Source organism: Thermobia domestica, chromosome 5, assembly GCF_964235325.1.
Source record: "Thermobia domestica chromosome 5, izTheDome1.hap1.1, whole genome shotgun sequence".
Taxonomy (NCBI): domain Eukaryota; kingdom Metazoa; phylum Arthropoda; class Insecta; order Zygentoma; family Lepismatidae; genus Thermobia; species Thermobia domestica.
The window spans coordinates 224,129,053-224,146,049 of record NC_137458.1 but is presented as its reverse complement, the minus strand read 5'-3'; the positions used below and the strand labels follow the sequence as shown (position 1 = coordinate 224,146,049).

Below are 16,997 nucleotides of genomic sequence, written 5' to 3'. Positions count from 1 at the left end.
AGAAAACCACGATATCACTGCCCATACTGTAACAAAACCATCCCCATGCTTTACAGTTGGGAGCAGACAGTCTGTATCATAGGCCTGCGACGGTGTTCTCCATATTTAAACACGACTGGTTGTTGGAAACAAGGTGAAGGTCGATTCATCGGACACATTACGTGTTTCCACTGCTCATGAGTCAACGCCTTGTGGTCCTTGCACCACTGGAAACGCCTCTTCGTATTTACTGCTGTAACCATGGGTTTGTCGATAGCTGCCCTGCCATGAATATTCATTTTATGAAGTTCCCGTCGCACTGCTTTCAATGAAATTGGGTTCTGTAGGCCGGAATTGAGTTCAGACGTAATTTTCATTGCAGTGGTCTTCTTTTCAACTGCTAACTTCCGTTTTAATGCCTCCGGTCCCTATCTGACAGGATTGCCTTTCGACTACTGTTGTGCTTTGCAGACGTCGTTTGCCCATGAATTGTGTATGCCCTCGTGACATTGGACACAGTGTCTTTCGATACCCCCAGAATGTTCCCCACTGTTCCCACCGAAGCTCCAACCAGACAGGCACCTTTGGAAGTCTGTCAGGTCGCTCATTTTACCACTTTCACACCACGACACTCAGAGGTGAACTAGTTACTGCGGACGTTAGAGGAAGATCCACATGACACATTCAAAACAAAAAACGATCGGCAACCGCAACACGTGTTGTACAGTGGAGGGCAAATATTACGAGTCCCGTATGACGTGCTTTTAGATTTATTTTGTTCCATCCCCTGTATATATGTGCCTACGATAAATCTTTTAGATTAAGCCTAAGTCGAAAATTATGATCCATATGAGCATTTGCCATTTCATAAAGTTTAAATAAATCACTCCAAACACACGAAAGGATTTCTGAACTATAAAGTAAATGTAAGAGAATCATTTTGCAGCATCAAATGTTGAGAGCTCCTTCCACCTTCCTCTGCACGCAGGTGAATTAGACGTTCTGTATTCAGTTATATTAATTCTTGATACTTTCTCGCAGTTCATCTATTGTTCTTAGGTGACTCCTTTAAAACATTATTCTTTAGATAGCTCCACAGGTAGAGGGTAGAGGAGGTGATGATCTGGAAGGGAATATGTATTTTGCAATTATGAGGTCACCAAAAACATAGTTATAAGTTGTAGGAAGGGTTGTTGAATGTGTGACATACACCATCGTTTCGTTGAAAATGGCTGTCTGATGTTCCAAATCTTTCGGACTGCACTTCAGACATCAATCTTGCTAGAATACAGTGATGCTTTGACAATAACATTCCGACTTTTGGCAGCTAAATATGTGCTATTTTGAATCTTGACATAGCTTGGTAGATGAGAGAATATCTAGTCATAGAGTAAGAAAAGTCTGGAACTATTAATACACACTTTTCCGGTTCCCTGAATTTATGCATTACCTTCGTTTTACATGGTCGAATGTTTTGCTTTTCTGCTGACCATTGACAAGTATACATTCTCTTGGCTAATTGGAGCAATGATTTCACTAGTGAGTTAAGTAAACGGTATTGAAAATAATCCAAACAATTTTGAGCCAATCCAGGTTGATGTGTATCACCCTTGTTCAGAGTGAGCCAGTTGTCTTAAACATCGTTTTCGAAAAAAAATTGTTGGCTTGTTTGCGAACAATACAAACATCAAACTCTTTCGAAAGGTCCAGTTAATTTCTATCACAGAATTTGCTATCCAGTACTTCCCCAAACCTGTCTCTCAACAAAAAAAAAAGTCTCAGAGAGAATACTGGATGCATTTTATCACAGGGTGTCATTTCAGACTTCGCATGAAGGGGACAAGAGCACCACAGACATAAGATTTTTGACGTTTTGTACTAGTATATCAATAGAAAATCGATTAAAGTATATGTATTCCTCGAACTCTTGGGGGGGCAATTGCCTCCTCCTGCCCCTCTAAATGACGCCCCTGCTTTTTCAATATATATTTTCTCACTAATAGTCTGCAACGAGTGTTAATTTACATTAGGATTGACAGATTTATTCCCCCATAGTCAAATACACTATCAGTACTTTAAAATATAATTCGAACTTTTAGAGAAACTTTAATTTAGAATAAAATACAACTACTAAAACAATATAATTTCCAAACTAATAATTTTGAGCAGCGTTTATGCTACTTAAAACAGTTTTTGAAAGCCATTTTTGATCGCCTCCTTCAGAACACGCGACGCGTATATTTTGATTTATTTGGGTCAAACTAACCTGCACGCTTCTAAGAATTGCTTTACTTTCAAAGAAATGTAATGCTAGGTGCACACATCAAAATTACGTAGTGTTTTGTTCCAAAGTCCACATTTCTTGTCATTTCCGGAAAGCAACTACTGCGTTGGAGACTTCAATCCTTCGTCTCTAAGCAGTGCAGGTTTTGTTTACTAGATGACAGCAGTTGAGTCATAGTCCCTGAACTAGTAACATGTTTCTGGGCTGAGGACATGGAATTTACGTTGAAGAACAACGGGTAATTCTCAAATTTCTCACTGCAGTTGGACGATGTGCAGCCGATATTTGTCGCCAATGGATGGTGTGTGAATAGTGACAGTACTCTTCCAGAAATATTGTTAGCAAATGGGTGCGTGACTTTAAATTAGGGCGAACGAGTGTGAAAAATTAGCAGAGGTCTGGACGTCCAAAAACAGCATCGACAGACACTAACATTGCGCATGTAAAAAATTTCATCATGTAAGATAGTCGTGTCACTATACAGAAGATTTGAAATACACTAAGCCTAACAATGGGAACGGAAGAGCGACTAATTACTACAAAAGAACTAGGCATAAAAAAGTTTCTTCTCGTTATGTTTCACAAATGTTAAATGGCAATTTAAAAGAGGAAAAGATCCGATGAAGTGTTGGAAAGGATTCAATGAAGTGACACGTTTCAAAAGAGAGGAATGCAATTTCTTGGAGAGTGTTGTGACAATGGATAAATCATAGATTCCATTATTCAACCCAGAAACAAATATGTAGTCGACGCAGTAGAAACACACAGATTCACCATCCTCTAAAAATTTTGTAAGGTAGCATTCAATGAGGAGGTGCTGCACGCTATCTTCTAGGATCCCAGGGAGTGATATTGTCTTACCCTGTTCGTGAAAGGTCATACGTTACGGGATAATATTCTCGTACACTTTGGATAAATAATTTTTATCAAAAATTAATTAAGAAATGACTACAAATATCAAACGGCAATTTTATTCTCCAGGTGGACATTGCATTGTCACTCCGTGCTAATATTGTGAACTCATTTTTCGCTATTCGCGTAATTGAAGTTATGCCACACCCACCCTACTCACCAGATTTAGTTCCGAGTGACTTCTGATTGTTCCCAAACCTCAAGGATTCTCTTCGTTGATGCCACTTTGTTACTAGATAATCACTTGGAAATGCTATTTTAATGATACCTGAAACATACCCCAAAGATGAGTATGCCTTATTCTACACAAAATGGACAGCGTGATGGCAACTGTGTATCAATAAACACGGAAACTTTATTGAGAAATAGACACGGGGTAGTTCCTTGTATTTCCATGTTCTTGGAAATTATAACCAAAGATCACGCACTTTTCATTTTGCACCTCGTAGTATGTGATGTCGCCTGACCTCTTCTTGAACTTAACAGTCGTTTATTCGATTCTTGTCTATTTGTGCTTTCCTAGATGTTAATTTTTTCAGTGAAAACACAACGACTTTTGAATCATTTGGGTAACTTGTGAACTTGAATCTTTGACACTGTCTCCTTACTATAAGATGTGTTTAGCATGTGTCATATCTCAGTATATGATTTATCTAGTTTAACACAAAATCTGATGCTCACTCTCTGCTCTTGAAGCATCATCTTACCACCCCGACAGACTGCCTTACATCACCAGAACATCTTCAACGTAATCTTCACTTTGATAGCTACACTAACTACCTGTCTTCTATGTTAGTCACACTCAGCTAATACCTCCACGCTGCCGAAGAGCAGTCGTTACAGATACAAATACATGATGCCCAAAGTTCGGTTCACTTTTCACTGTAGTAGTACAAAGTTCATAACATCAGCAGAAGGAGAATTGTAAGGGCAATTGCTTATATGAAGCTGCCTATAAATCTGATATATTTTAACTAACCAATATATCCTAATTAATCTACTAATGTACTCAGCTCAGTGCTACTTACTATATCCAACTTTAGAAAAATTTGTCAAAACTATATTTATGGTAAATCTTTATGTAGGTATGTTTTCATTCTGCATGGTAATTTATATATAGTCCATGATAGTACTACGAGTATTGTTAACTTTCCAGGATTGTTGTAAATTACCAAAATTTAATAAAACATCTTCGAAACATAATAGATTGAATATAATATAATTACTTCCGATATGTTATTATTTAATATATGTGTATTCATGAAATAATAATGTATGAGAGATATCGCCACAATGACTCTAAAATGCCCATTTTTAGTATTCTAGTTTCCAGGTGCGAATCACCACAATGTTCTCCTCACTTTCGAGTAGACACCTAGGTGATTATTAATTGCATTTTAGTTTACAGGATATTGCCAAGAATCAGGATTGTGTCAATTGGATTCAAGATATTAGATTATAACGTGAAGCTCTACTGGAACTGGAGCGACCCTAAGTTGTATTATTGAAAAATATTGTGTTACTTTATGAATATTATCTCAAATCGACTTACTAATGTTTGTGAAGCAAGTCCTACTTCTTAAACAGAAAGTAGGGTCTATCCCACATTTCTTTAAAAATATGTTTATTTGTGTTTTCTACTAATTTCTGTGTTGCGTGGGTTACATTAATCCATTTTGCGCACAGTGATTTACGCAATCTAGTGTGCTAGTGCACTGTAATCAGTAAGTTGAGAAGAACAAAACAGAAATTATACTTCCAACATCTTTGACAAGTGAAATAAATAATATATATTTTACAGGTGAATTTGATACGGATAAATTGGCAACCGTAGCTGGATGGGGGGCTACTGAATATATGGGTGAGCTACCATGTGTTATGCGGAAAGTATCCATTCCTGTTCTGTCTCGTGAAGAATGTGCGAAATCAGACTACGATGCTGCAGCGCTTCACGATGCCATGTTTTGTGCCGGATTCCTTTCCGGTGGTAAAGATGCATGCCAGGTAATATTTGTTTTAATATAATCAAATAAAAAATTTCAAATATGTAATTTTTAAAAATGCTTCTTAAAAGTGATTTGTAAAAAGGTTTCATACACATTAACAACATTCCTATCAGCAAAATAGCAATCCTCGTCGACTTAAGTTCCTCTAAATCAACTCGTGATCAATGTAATACATTTTGGTAGTCCCCATTCTATATATAGTGTCAGTATCGATCAAACTGATACTCCATTTCTTTAAAACATACGCATGGTTCAGACAATTAAAAAATCTTTTAAATGTTTTCTGAAGTTTGCTATTTCATCGTAGATGTATAGCAATCCAGAGAGTAAAAGCAATAGTTTCAATGTGTTACTGGTGAACAACAATGATAAATGAAATTGAGTGGTTCGTACTTGAGTCAAACAAGTACTTAAGTCAAACAAAAATAGCATGAATGTAATTTTAGAAAAGTTTTTCCGAGCTTAAAAAGATATACTCGTAGATAGTTATTTTAATAATACATGTGGTAAAAATATCAGTCAAAATAGACAACAGTGGATAGGCCCGTATTTATATATTGTGGCCCCTGTGCTCTAAACGATTTGCTGCCTCCCACCCCCCAAAACGGCCAATATTAGACTTGAATTCATAGTTTCTGGGGTCGCTGAGATGAATAGTGAAGTTTTAATCCAATTCAACTCCAAGGTCATACTCTACTCCCCAGGAAGGGGGTGAGATTTTAAAAAATAATCGAAAACGACATATATTAGTGTTGAATCCATAGTTGTCGAGGTCGCTGAGTTTCACGGTATATTAGTGTTATTAATAATAGTGATTGTTATAGGTAAAATAAGAGCGATTTCGACGTCGAAAATAAGGAAGATAACTGCCGGATTTTCATGACGCTCAAGTTCATCCTCACTCCTTGGAATGGCGGTAGGAGAGGATGACTTTTTTTTAAATAATCAGATATGCTAGCTAATTAGTAAGAGCGAATTAAACACATTAACATATTTTCTTGCTCTTGCGCGGACTCTGCGGATTGCTAGTTTTAAATATTACTTTATTATGAATCTTAAAAAGAATTCCAAAATTTTGCCACCCCCTAAATTCTGCCGCCCTGTGCTCGAGCACAGAATAGCACGTACCTAAATATGGGTCTGACAGTGAAATGAACAACGATATCCTTGGAACAAAACCGACAAGTTTTTACATGTCTTGCCGATCGGACAAAGTTACTAAATAGTATGTTATTTACTTTATTCAAATTCAAAATAAGAAGAGTAGTGAACTATTCAATACAAATATATTTTGGAAGTAGAGACAGATGGTATGCAAAGCTGAGACCATTGGCGTAAGGTGGGACAGTTTGACACGCCTTCACTGCTAGTGGTACATTAGAAGATGTCCCAGTTAGGAATATGGTCATTTCTAAGACGGCTGTCTGCTAAACTTCGATGATAAGTACACTGATGCGTAACCGTTGTATGAGAGAGATTCGGCTAAGCTCTTTCCCAGGCTAAAAGCTAACAGATCATCCGATTCGATTGAACACCATAATTAGAATGAACTAGCACCAGAATACATATCTTGCAGAGCTGTTCGCTGGATTCTATCTGATAATGTATAGCTTTGAATATCTTATAATGTACAATTAGTAGCAGTAACGTAAATACTAACAGCATGTTAAAAAATATACTTGTATTCCTGAAGTATGTTAGTTGCATTTATAGATGGAATTAAAAGAGATCAATTTTTTGTGCACTAGAGAAACAGTATGTTTCTATATTATACGCAGAAACAACTAGCTTATGTATAATCTGTTCACTACTTAACTGCATGAACTTCTGGGAGTTCTCATTTTGTAATTAAGAAATAGAAGAAAATTTTCGTTTCTTTCTAATTTCACATGCATTTATTCACACCTACATATAATAATATCACAATTGATTTTATAAATCTATATTCACATATACGCACCATATTCAATAAGTATATAATACATAAAAGTTGCTCAAGGACGCATATTCAAACTTCCAACGATATTTTGCTTCTTTACAACTGACTATTAGAGAAATTCGTGTGCTCCTTGTATGTAGTCTCAAGTAGCATGGTCTGATATGCATATTCGAATACCTGAATTCAAAAAACTTAACTAATTTGCCTATAATAAAATTATGATAATTGTAATCCAGTTGCTCAAATATTTATTTTTGTTGGTATTAGTGAAAAATTCTAGCTAAGTACAGTAAAGTAAATTACTTCTTAAAATTAAAATTTTAGGAAATAATGTATATGTTAGAAAAATGTGAAATCATATTTTTGTGTGACAGAGATTGTCTATATCCGCAACTTTTAAAAATTTAAGCTTTCACATTTAATTCACTGTTAAACGAAAACCAGATATTCCATACTGGGGCAAATATTCCACTTATTCTAGCTTAGGTCCAATCTACAATTTCAAGTAATCCACAACATGATCAAAGTAAGGAACTTTGATATTAATAACTTGTGTTACAGTTTAAGCATTATACACATTATGATAAAGGCAATCATATAGTACCGAAACTATAAGACAAGTTTTTAATGGTATTTTCGCTTTGGTCAAATTTTGAATTTCTACTAGGTATAGATCAATACTAGGTAACTCACACTACGAGATACAGTAGTTTTGCCTCCTCCTTATCATTTCAAATCCTAGTGAGTTACCATTTTGAAAATACATCATGCCATTACCATAGGAATATAACCACAGTTGATTTCTAAATGTATTAATAAATAATTCAACAAGTAAATAAACTTAAATATTGTTCCAACTCAAATATTAAATAATACACTTAATATCTATAGTTTAATACAAGTATGTGCAAATTGGAACAGTTAGTGGGCCAATCACAAACGACTTCCTGGCGTCGAGGGCCGTGTGAGAAAAAAACAATCGAATGGCCATATTTAATGGAGAAACTCCTTTATCATACATTAACATCACAAGAACACAAATATTGTTATAATAATAACCATCATATTTATTTACTTAAAAAAGCAGAAACATATATTTATTTATCATTTTAGTGGGGAATTTGATCCTTCATGTTCTGAACTAATCTATCAATGTTTCATCGAACGCTGGATTTTCCAACGTGGATGATATGTTCCAAGGAGGATGTTATCCATTAAATAGTTTCAATTCAGTGTAAGAAGTATATTTTCAAGAAGAGTTCAGACGGCCGGATGAAAGGGTTCAGTGGGCCGGAAATGGTCCGGGGGCCAGCTGTCAGCTGTTGCAATTTCTGGTTGATAATAGTTACTTCAATGAGCATATGCTAGAAATTTTGCACTATACCTTCAGGCTTCAAGGATAGCACTGTTTTAACAAAACTTCATTGTTAGTGTTAGCGTTATCAATTACGCTGTGCGAGGTCACATGTTACAGACATTGATACTCCATACATAAAAACCGGGTGTTCCTTGGATAAAACTTAGAAGATTGATCTTTCTGTGTGCTTGATTATCATGTAAACAAATCTGTGATTAGTGTGCAATGACATTGCCATACCATTATTGGAGAGACCCACCTATAGAGAAGGCCATTCGTAAGTGGTACAAACATTTCAGAGACTCGGCTGCAACTGTAAACGAAAATCGATTGGCCGTCTGTAGACTAGGGAGGAGACAGTAGAAGGAGTTCACACATGGAAGGAGATAAACCATCGGCTGATGTGTACCGTGTTACGCGAGGCGCTCACATAGAACACTTGTGATATGTTTGAAGAAAACGTTTCACAGTTTACTTTTCTTAGCACATGTCTCACAATAGCATGTTTACTAAATTTCGCAGAATAAATTTCTGAAACCGGGTTCATTATCTTGACTTGCCCTGTACGATCATCCAACAAATATCAAACTTTCGTTTGCAGTTGTTATAACTCCGTCACATTCCTATTTCCATTAAGTGATGAGATGACACTCAAAATTACAGGAAAGCAAGGCTAGGCTTTTACAAATCTTTTGATGTCATTACATCAATTTCGAAATTTAGGTGAGTTAGTACCTTTTCTAAACAGATTTGCGATTTCCGTCAACTATTTTGACAATTGTCTGTCCTTTCATCTAATTAAAAATAACTTAATATGAACTACGTACCTTCTTATAATTTATTATTATCTATACACGTATATTTAACAGTTGTAGATGGTATAGCTTCTTTCTCCATTTACGAAGCCCAGAGAGGAAGATCGCACATTAAATCGAAATTTCGACTTTGTAGTTGTTACAATTATCAAAGCACTCAGATTTTTCTGAAGACTGTGTGAACTTCGGACTGAATTACTTTAGCAGAATCATTAAACGGTTACCGCATGAAAGTAGATAGTTCACTGTTCTTTTTTAAAACTCTGTTCTTCTTGATTTTCATGGCAGTCATCACTTATCTGTAATCATAAATACAGCGCAGTTCTATCTGCAAATCACGAATTTCTCTGGCTGAAGAAGCCTCGGAAATTGCACCGGCTTCATTTGGATCCAGAGAAAGCACACACTGCTTGATTATGTCAAAATCCGTACACACGAAACAACATACTAAGTCGCGATGATTGAGACATTTGGAATAACATTTTTAAAAGAGCAGTAAAAGTAGAAGAATAAAGGAAGAACGAAATTAAGGTTAGGTTAAATGGATAAAGGTTATTTGAAAAGGGGAGAAGTGCTAGAAGCAACATTTGAATTTATCAAGAGCTTTTAGAAACCTTGTTTTTGCTCTAAAAGAAAAAGTGCACAAGTAAAAATTCTAATCGCAATGATAATTAATTATTCTATTTTTAAAATAAAATGAAATTTTTATGACATTTCTTCTAAGCTTTGAAATTCCTAGTTCCTTTATTAACTTACTTAGTTCTTAATCCAGCTTGTTATTTTGATTACAAAGCTTCACAGTTCTCCAACTATGTCATACGTTCGCACAGTATATTTCCTTAGATTTGACAAGGGAATATATATCCATGATTTTATTATAATTATTATTTCAATATTATCATACAGTATTTTTATTCATTCATAGACAATAAATTAATACGTTTAAGACCAATTCTATTAATAATGCAGATTTACAAAGTTCCCATAAAATGATGGTTGACGTAACTACAAAATTAGAATAGCTAAACACTCTTTGTTAATTTTTTGTGTTTGTCTTAAATGAGGTTTTTCAATATATTCCTTTCTCTAAGCTGGCTATTTAATTAATAATTTAGTGTGTGTTTACTTTTAATATTATAACAGCTTGTTAATGAAAGTCCTTAGATGCAAAAGCTATTCAATTTCTATTAATAGCATTTCGAATTCGCGCAATTTGTGACTTATTTTATTTATTATAATATTGTATCATTTACAATATCGCAGAAATAGAAACATCAATATATTTAAAAACATTAATAAAATTTTTGATAATCAACACATTAAGACTCTAATTATCGAATTATCCTTCCTTTACAGGGTGATAGCGGAGGTCCCTTAGTGATTGAAAATAAGAAGAAAAAGTACGAAATAATAGGTAATTAGAATTATTTAATCATCTGTAATTAGAAGTTAGCAGAGAAAAGAAGTTAAAGAATGCCTAGATAGAATTCTCTAATACCTAGGTACAAATTCATTTAAAACAACCAATTGCTAACTACTACAGAACTAATCTTTCCTAGTAGCCAGTAGACAGAATTAAAGTATAGAAAGAAGTCAAAATTTCACTTGAGAGTTGTTTAAACATTTAAAAAATATTTTAAAAACCCTTGAATATTTTAAATGTTATTTCCAAAAGGCACTGAAGCTTTCAGTTGTAAAACTAGTAACATGAATAATTACTGTTTAAATTCTGTGTAATATAACATATATTTTATAATTGTTATACTTTATGATTCTATTCCTAACATAAATTTAGCAAACTTTCCCTCAGGTAGTAGAATAATAAATCGGTCTCTATATAGCACGTTTGTATTAACAAGGCATCGGTCTCTATCATAACGGCATCAAACTTCATGTGTGATAAAGCGCCAAATCATTTCTCCTTAATAGCTTCTCGTTGTATTTGGAACATATCTCCTATATTGCCCCATAACTTTTCAAATCAAGCTGACAAAAGATTAACAGTGTGTTAAAATAATGTTATCTGGATACTCTATAAAACTACACAATATTGTTACTTGCATTTAAAAAGAACTTTGTAATTACATGTATTATATGTTTAAAAATGTATGCTCTAAACTTTAGCTCGCTATTGACATTATATGTCAAGCTTTTCACTGTCGGAATTAGATCATCATGCTAGACTGCTAGTTAGCAGAAGTGTAAAAGAGAGTTCTGGTAGTTGATTAGTCCTTATGAATGTAACAGTTTTCAATGGAAAAGTAGACCCTATTGTTATATCGGAAAATAATGCTCACCCACATTTGAAACGAAATATTGTAGAACTTTATTGAATTATAGATGAAACCAAGGGCGCCCACCAGGGGGGCAAGGTGGGGCTCTCGCTCCCCCCTAGAGAAAATTGTACTCCAGAATATCGAAAATCCAATAGAATTTTTACATTAGTTACAGCAAAATTTGAAACTATTTTGAAACATCGCTTATACTTGCACCGACTTGGAAACCACAACATGGGCGCCCTTGGATGAAACCCTTCCATATCATGCATATACTACTTTATTTGTCTCACATGTAGACCTACTACTTTCTGCCTTTTAGATCACTTTTTGATTAAAAAATATTCTCAAGTCTCTTTCCGCTATTGACAACTTCACATACAGCAACATAATCTGTTTGACAGTTTGGTCCGATTTTTCCCAGGAAATGATAATGTAGTTATGGATGCTACTGCGACCAGAAAAGTACTATTTTCAGAATTAGTAATCTACTCACTACTTTTCCCTGTGTCTTGTTAACAAAATAAATACTATTAAAGACATTACTAAGAAATGAACTGGACTTACCTTACATTGTGAGAAATGATGTGTAAGAGCTCTTTCATAAGGTACGTGGTTATCTTACTTGTGTTGGTTTGCCAATACGCCACACATGCAAACGTTTGACATGCATGAAAGAGCGATCTCCGTTGCACACTAATACATGGTCTATTATTGGCCTGTTCTTCTTGAAAAGAATTATCTCTACAGTTGCTTACATGGAAATCTTTCTACCTTTGTAAATCAATAAAATGGCGAGGAATTATCCATTGTCCGCATGGATGAAATTGACTCATTTAAACAGCTAGAATCATTCAGAAGGACTTTGTCCTCCGCAATTAATGTACTCGAATCTCTATTGTTTCTCTATCTGAAATCAATTTAGCAAAACAGGATTATTGATGGATTTCAGACAGCTGCTAGAAACATGATAACCTCAATCTTTCAATAGCCAGGGCATCGTGTTCAGCTCCGTCTGGATACCGATTGCGTCATTTTCAGTATGTGTTAAGATGTCTTCTTTACCACACACTATGGTAAGTCTGGTTCCAATTTCATTTCGATGTCCTTATTACTGCCCAAGTTATTATAAAGGTAAACAAAAAAATTCTGTTGCTTTTTCACCCACCACTTTTGAACATCGATATGTCATCTATGACGTACCTGGAAGATCAAAACTAGTACCCATCAACATCGACGACCTTCTGCCAACTTTTTGGAGGGCCATGGATTCCATCGCAGTAGAACTTGGTGGGCCGTGAAGCGGAGGAGCTATCAAGTACATTCTGCACCCCTACTAAGGATTTGAACTGATGTCCTCTAAGGTGATTGCCCAAGGTGTGGAACAGGTTATAATCATACGGTGCAATGTCCGGGGAGTATGGTGGATGCAATAGTGTTTCTCGCGTAGAAAGGTGCCCCGTGTCATCCTATCTACGTGGGGCTTAGCGTTGTCCTATAACAGGAGGACCCCTTTGCGATTCAGGAGTGCTGGCCCCAGAGATTTGAGTTTTTCCTGAACACGGCTCAACTGCTGACACTACCCAGATGCATTGATGCTCTGAGCAGCTAGTAGCAGTTCCCGATGCCGATATCGCACCAAATACACAGGAGGAACTTCTTCTGGTGTAGTGCTGGTTTCGGCTGTTTTGGAACCGGTTTATGGGGTGCTAACCAATTATGCCGGCACCGTGGAGCTTCGTACTGAACCCACTTCTCATCACATATCAACACTCTGTCCAGAAATGACTCCTTCCTTACACGAGACAGCAAAGAAACACAAGTGTCTGCTCGTGTTGCCTTCTAACCCGGAGTCAAATCATGTGGGACCCATCGACCCAACTCGTAGTGTCCAAGTTGATTTAGGTGCTGCTGAATGGTTTCTTCATGCAAACTGAATTGTAGTAACAGTTCCTCACATGTCTGGCCACTGTTCACCTCAATTGTTGCCTGAAGATCTTCATTTTGTACATGTGTTGGTCTTCCGACACGTGGTGCGTCTTCGAGTATTTCGTCACCGTCCTGAAACTGGTTAAACCACTGCTGCACTGTCCGTATAGTCACAACACCCTCACCAAAGGCCTGGCATATCCTCTACCCCGCTGCAGCGGTGTTTGACCCCAGTTTAAACTCGTACAAAATAAACGCCCTTATGATGCTCTGTGGAGGTCCCATGTTCACTCTGTCCTTACACAAGTTCACGGTATAACTGAATTGTTACAACCAGGTGGTATGTTGGATTCACACCAACAACTGACCTTCACCTTATCCCCATTCTCATTCAATTCACACTGTGAGAGCCAATTAAACACAGACCTCCACGAAAAGGGACAGAATTTTCGTGGTTACCTTCATAACATAATTCCGAATTAAGCATATGCCTGTTGAGCGTTTCAGTCCTTATAATACCCGCATAAATCTTGTATAGTACAATGATCTCTCTGGACTTTCTCAAACAATTGTAAAAAGAAGTAGTCTAATTGTTTTGATATTGAAAAAGTAATAACGAACTTGGGATTTTCTTTTCAACAGGAATCGTTTCTAATGGAGTAGGATGTGCATTCCCTGGATACCCAGGAATATTTACAGATGTCAAAAGGTTTTTGAAATGGATAAGTGAAAATACTGAAGATTCCGCTTATTGTTGGAAATGAAAATGTAACATGTTGTTTATGAAAAATATGTTGTATAATAAAACATATTAGTAAAAGTACTTTTTGTACATAATTTTATCATGAGTATCAAATCCATTTTTTCAAGACATATTTTGGCCGATCATTGACCAAAACGGCTGAATGTAATACTGATCTATTAAGATTGATTTGGTCAAGGTTAAAAGGCAAGACCGACAAATTCCTTAAAAATACCTAAAAATGTAAAGAATTTAAGACAAGGCACTAACATATTGTTGAGTTTATGATTCATAATATACCGTTCTTTCGTATTTTACAAAATCAAGTGTGAAAAATAACATCTGACATGTGATGTCCATTATCACTGATCCATTTCTGAAGGTGTTCTTTGAAGTTAGGATTTAGAATTTGGATTTCTGGGATTTTGGCATCTAAAACCATTTAGCCCTTCACGATTTGAGGGATGACGTCCTTCGGCGAGCACACAATCCGGGGAAAGGGAAGGAAGAAAGGATGGGGGAAGGAAGGAAGCGGCCTGGGACCTATACGTTAGGTACCACCCCGGCATTTGTCTGGTGAGAATGAGGAAAACCAGGGAAACCTCATTCAGGGTGGCTGGCCTGAAAAAGCTGTTACAATTTTTCGACCGAGTGTCCCCACTGGGGATCGAATCCGAGACCGCTCGCACTTCTTTGAAGTTGACATCCACTTTTTACAATATAGCTCTGTCGTTTTGGGCGACTTCCACATAAATAGCTTCATTCAGGTTTTTCAATGTACCGATCCTATGTTTGTATACACGTCCTTTAGGGTAATCTCATAAGAAATAATCTCACTTGGACAGGTCAGGGATGATTAGGCCAATAAATGTTCTCAAATCTGGAAATAAAGCGACTAGGGAAGAGAGGGCGGCATACATCCATTGTTGCTCTAGCTGTGTGGGTTCACTGGGTTGTCTCCCTATCACCACACGGGGAATGGGAATACGTTTTCGTAGTAATTCAGGTAAGAATTTGTTGATCTCGATATAGCGCTCTGGGTTTACGGTAACAGCATTTCCATCATCATCGTTGAAAAAATAAGGACAGATGACAGTAGTTTTGTCTATAGCACACCAACCTGTCACTTCAGGGCTGTGCAGCACTCTTTCGTGTATTTTTTTTTTTTTTTTCAGAAGCCCAATTACAGCAGTTTTGTTGATTCAGATGAAATTTAGCTTCATTACTCATGAAGAAATGGAAGGTGTCATTATGATCATGAATTGCTTCCTTCTCATGTGTGCAGTTCAGTCACTGTGCGTAATCTACGGACTTCAACTGTTACACAACGACCAATTTGTATCGGTGTAAATGGAGGTCTTAATGCAAATGCACCTAACCGAACGAACGCTGCATACCTCCGAGTGGGTCGACGCGTACTGCGCAGCACGGTTTGTCTGACTCTTTCCACATTTTCGGAGATAGATGCCGTTTGTTTAGTGCCTGGTTGTTTTTCCTTTGGCGTGGGAGGCCCGGGTTCGATTCCCGGCGGGAGCTCATGTGGTTCGGATTCCATGTTAATAAGTAGGTCCACGTCTCATATAGCCTCGCTACTGAACGGGACGTTAAACTTAAAATCAACTCAACCCTTGGTTGTTTTTTGTTCATTAGTGTACCTCATGTACGAAGTGTTTTAACCCAACGTAGGATAGTATTACGAGTGGGAACAGCTTGATTTTTGTGAATAATGAAATGGCGGCGAAACTTGCACTGAACTGTTACGGTAGAATCGTTATGCTTGACGAAATTATCATAGGGAAAAACATGGTATTCTATCGTCCACTGATTTATGGCTTAATCTGGAAAGAAAAGGAAATATAATTAAATCAAATTACAGAAAGTAAAATAAAGTAACAGTAAATAAAATGACTTGGCGTACCTAATGAGACCTTCTGCACATCTGTAACTACAACTAGTTAGTTTAGCCACTTCAAAGGCACTTATCCTCTCTGGCCTATCATATTAATTATTACCATTCAGCACCTTAATTAGTTGAAGATTAGTCCCAAATTTACCTGACGACGTATTCTCAGCTGAAGCAATTATTTTTCACATGTAATAACAGTATTGGCTTCTAAATTATTTCAAATTTATTTACTGTATAAAGTTCGCAAAAACTTATTATGGTGATATTCGTTTCCAGTCTGCTGTCCGAGTTTGTAAATTAGTTTAAATATTAGGCCAAATTAATTTCCTTTATCAAAAGTTTTAGGTAGAATAGTAGTATATATTAACATATTACGTCAATAAACTCTTTATTAGATTATTTATGGCGCAAAATGTGAGTTTTTCCGTCGCCACTAATTTAGGAACAGTGGCGGCGTAAGGGTGGGTCGAGCGGTGTCACCGCCCCGGTTCCTGTCGATAGGTGTATAAGTTATGATTGTGCGCCAAATGGTTCCGATCTCCTTCACTGACCCAGGACCCCAGTTCACCCTACGCCGTTACTGTTTAGGAATTCAGTAACGCGGGTTGAATAGTTGCTGATATTTGAACGTGTGATTTGAAGAAGGGAAACAGTCCAATTGTTGCCAAAATGACATTTAATAGTGAATATCTACACATTCAAAAGACGTCCATTGGGAAAAAGTTACGATCACATAGTTTTGACAAGTATTGAATAGCAGAAATAACACAAATTAAAAGAAAAATTGGTGAGCAGAAAATTTTATTTACAAATATTCAGCTATTTGGAATGTATCCCTTCTTCAAATGATAC

At 36.4% G+C, this 16,997-nt stretch overlaps 1 protein-coding gene across 1 annotated transcript in view; it reads left to right on the top strand.

The window, feature by feature from the left end:
* Positions 1-14,261, top strand: part of LOC145685408 (trypsin-1-like) — a 64,711-nt gene extending 50,450 nt beyond the window's left edge. The window contains exons 5-7 of the mRNA XM_081757802.1: positions 4,977-5,179; positions 10,649-10,706; positions 14,140-14,261. Of these exons, the coding sequence (XP_081613928.1) occupies positions 4,977-5,179; positions 10,649-10,706; positions 14,140-14,261 (383 nt within the window). The remainder of the gene's footprint in view (positions 1-4,976; positions 5,180-10,648; positions 10,707-14,139) is intronic.
* Positions 14,262-16,997: the final 2,736 nt, after the last annotated feature.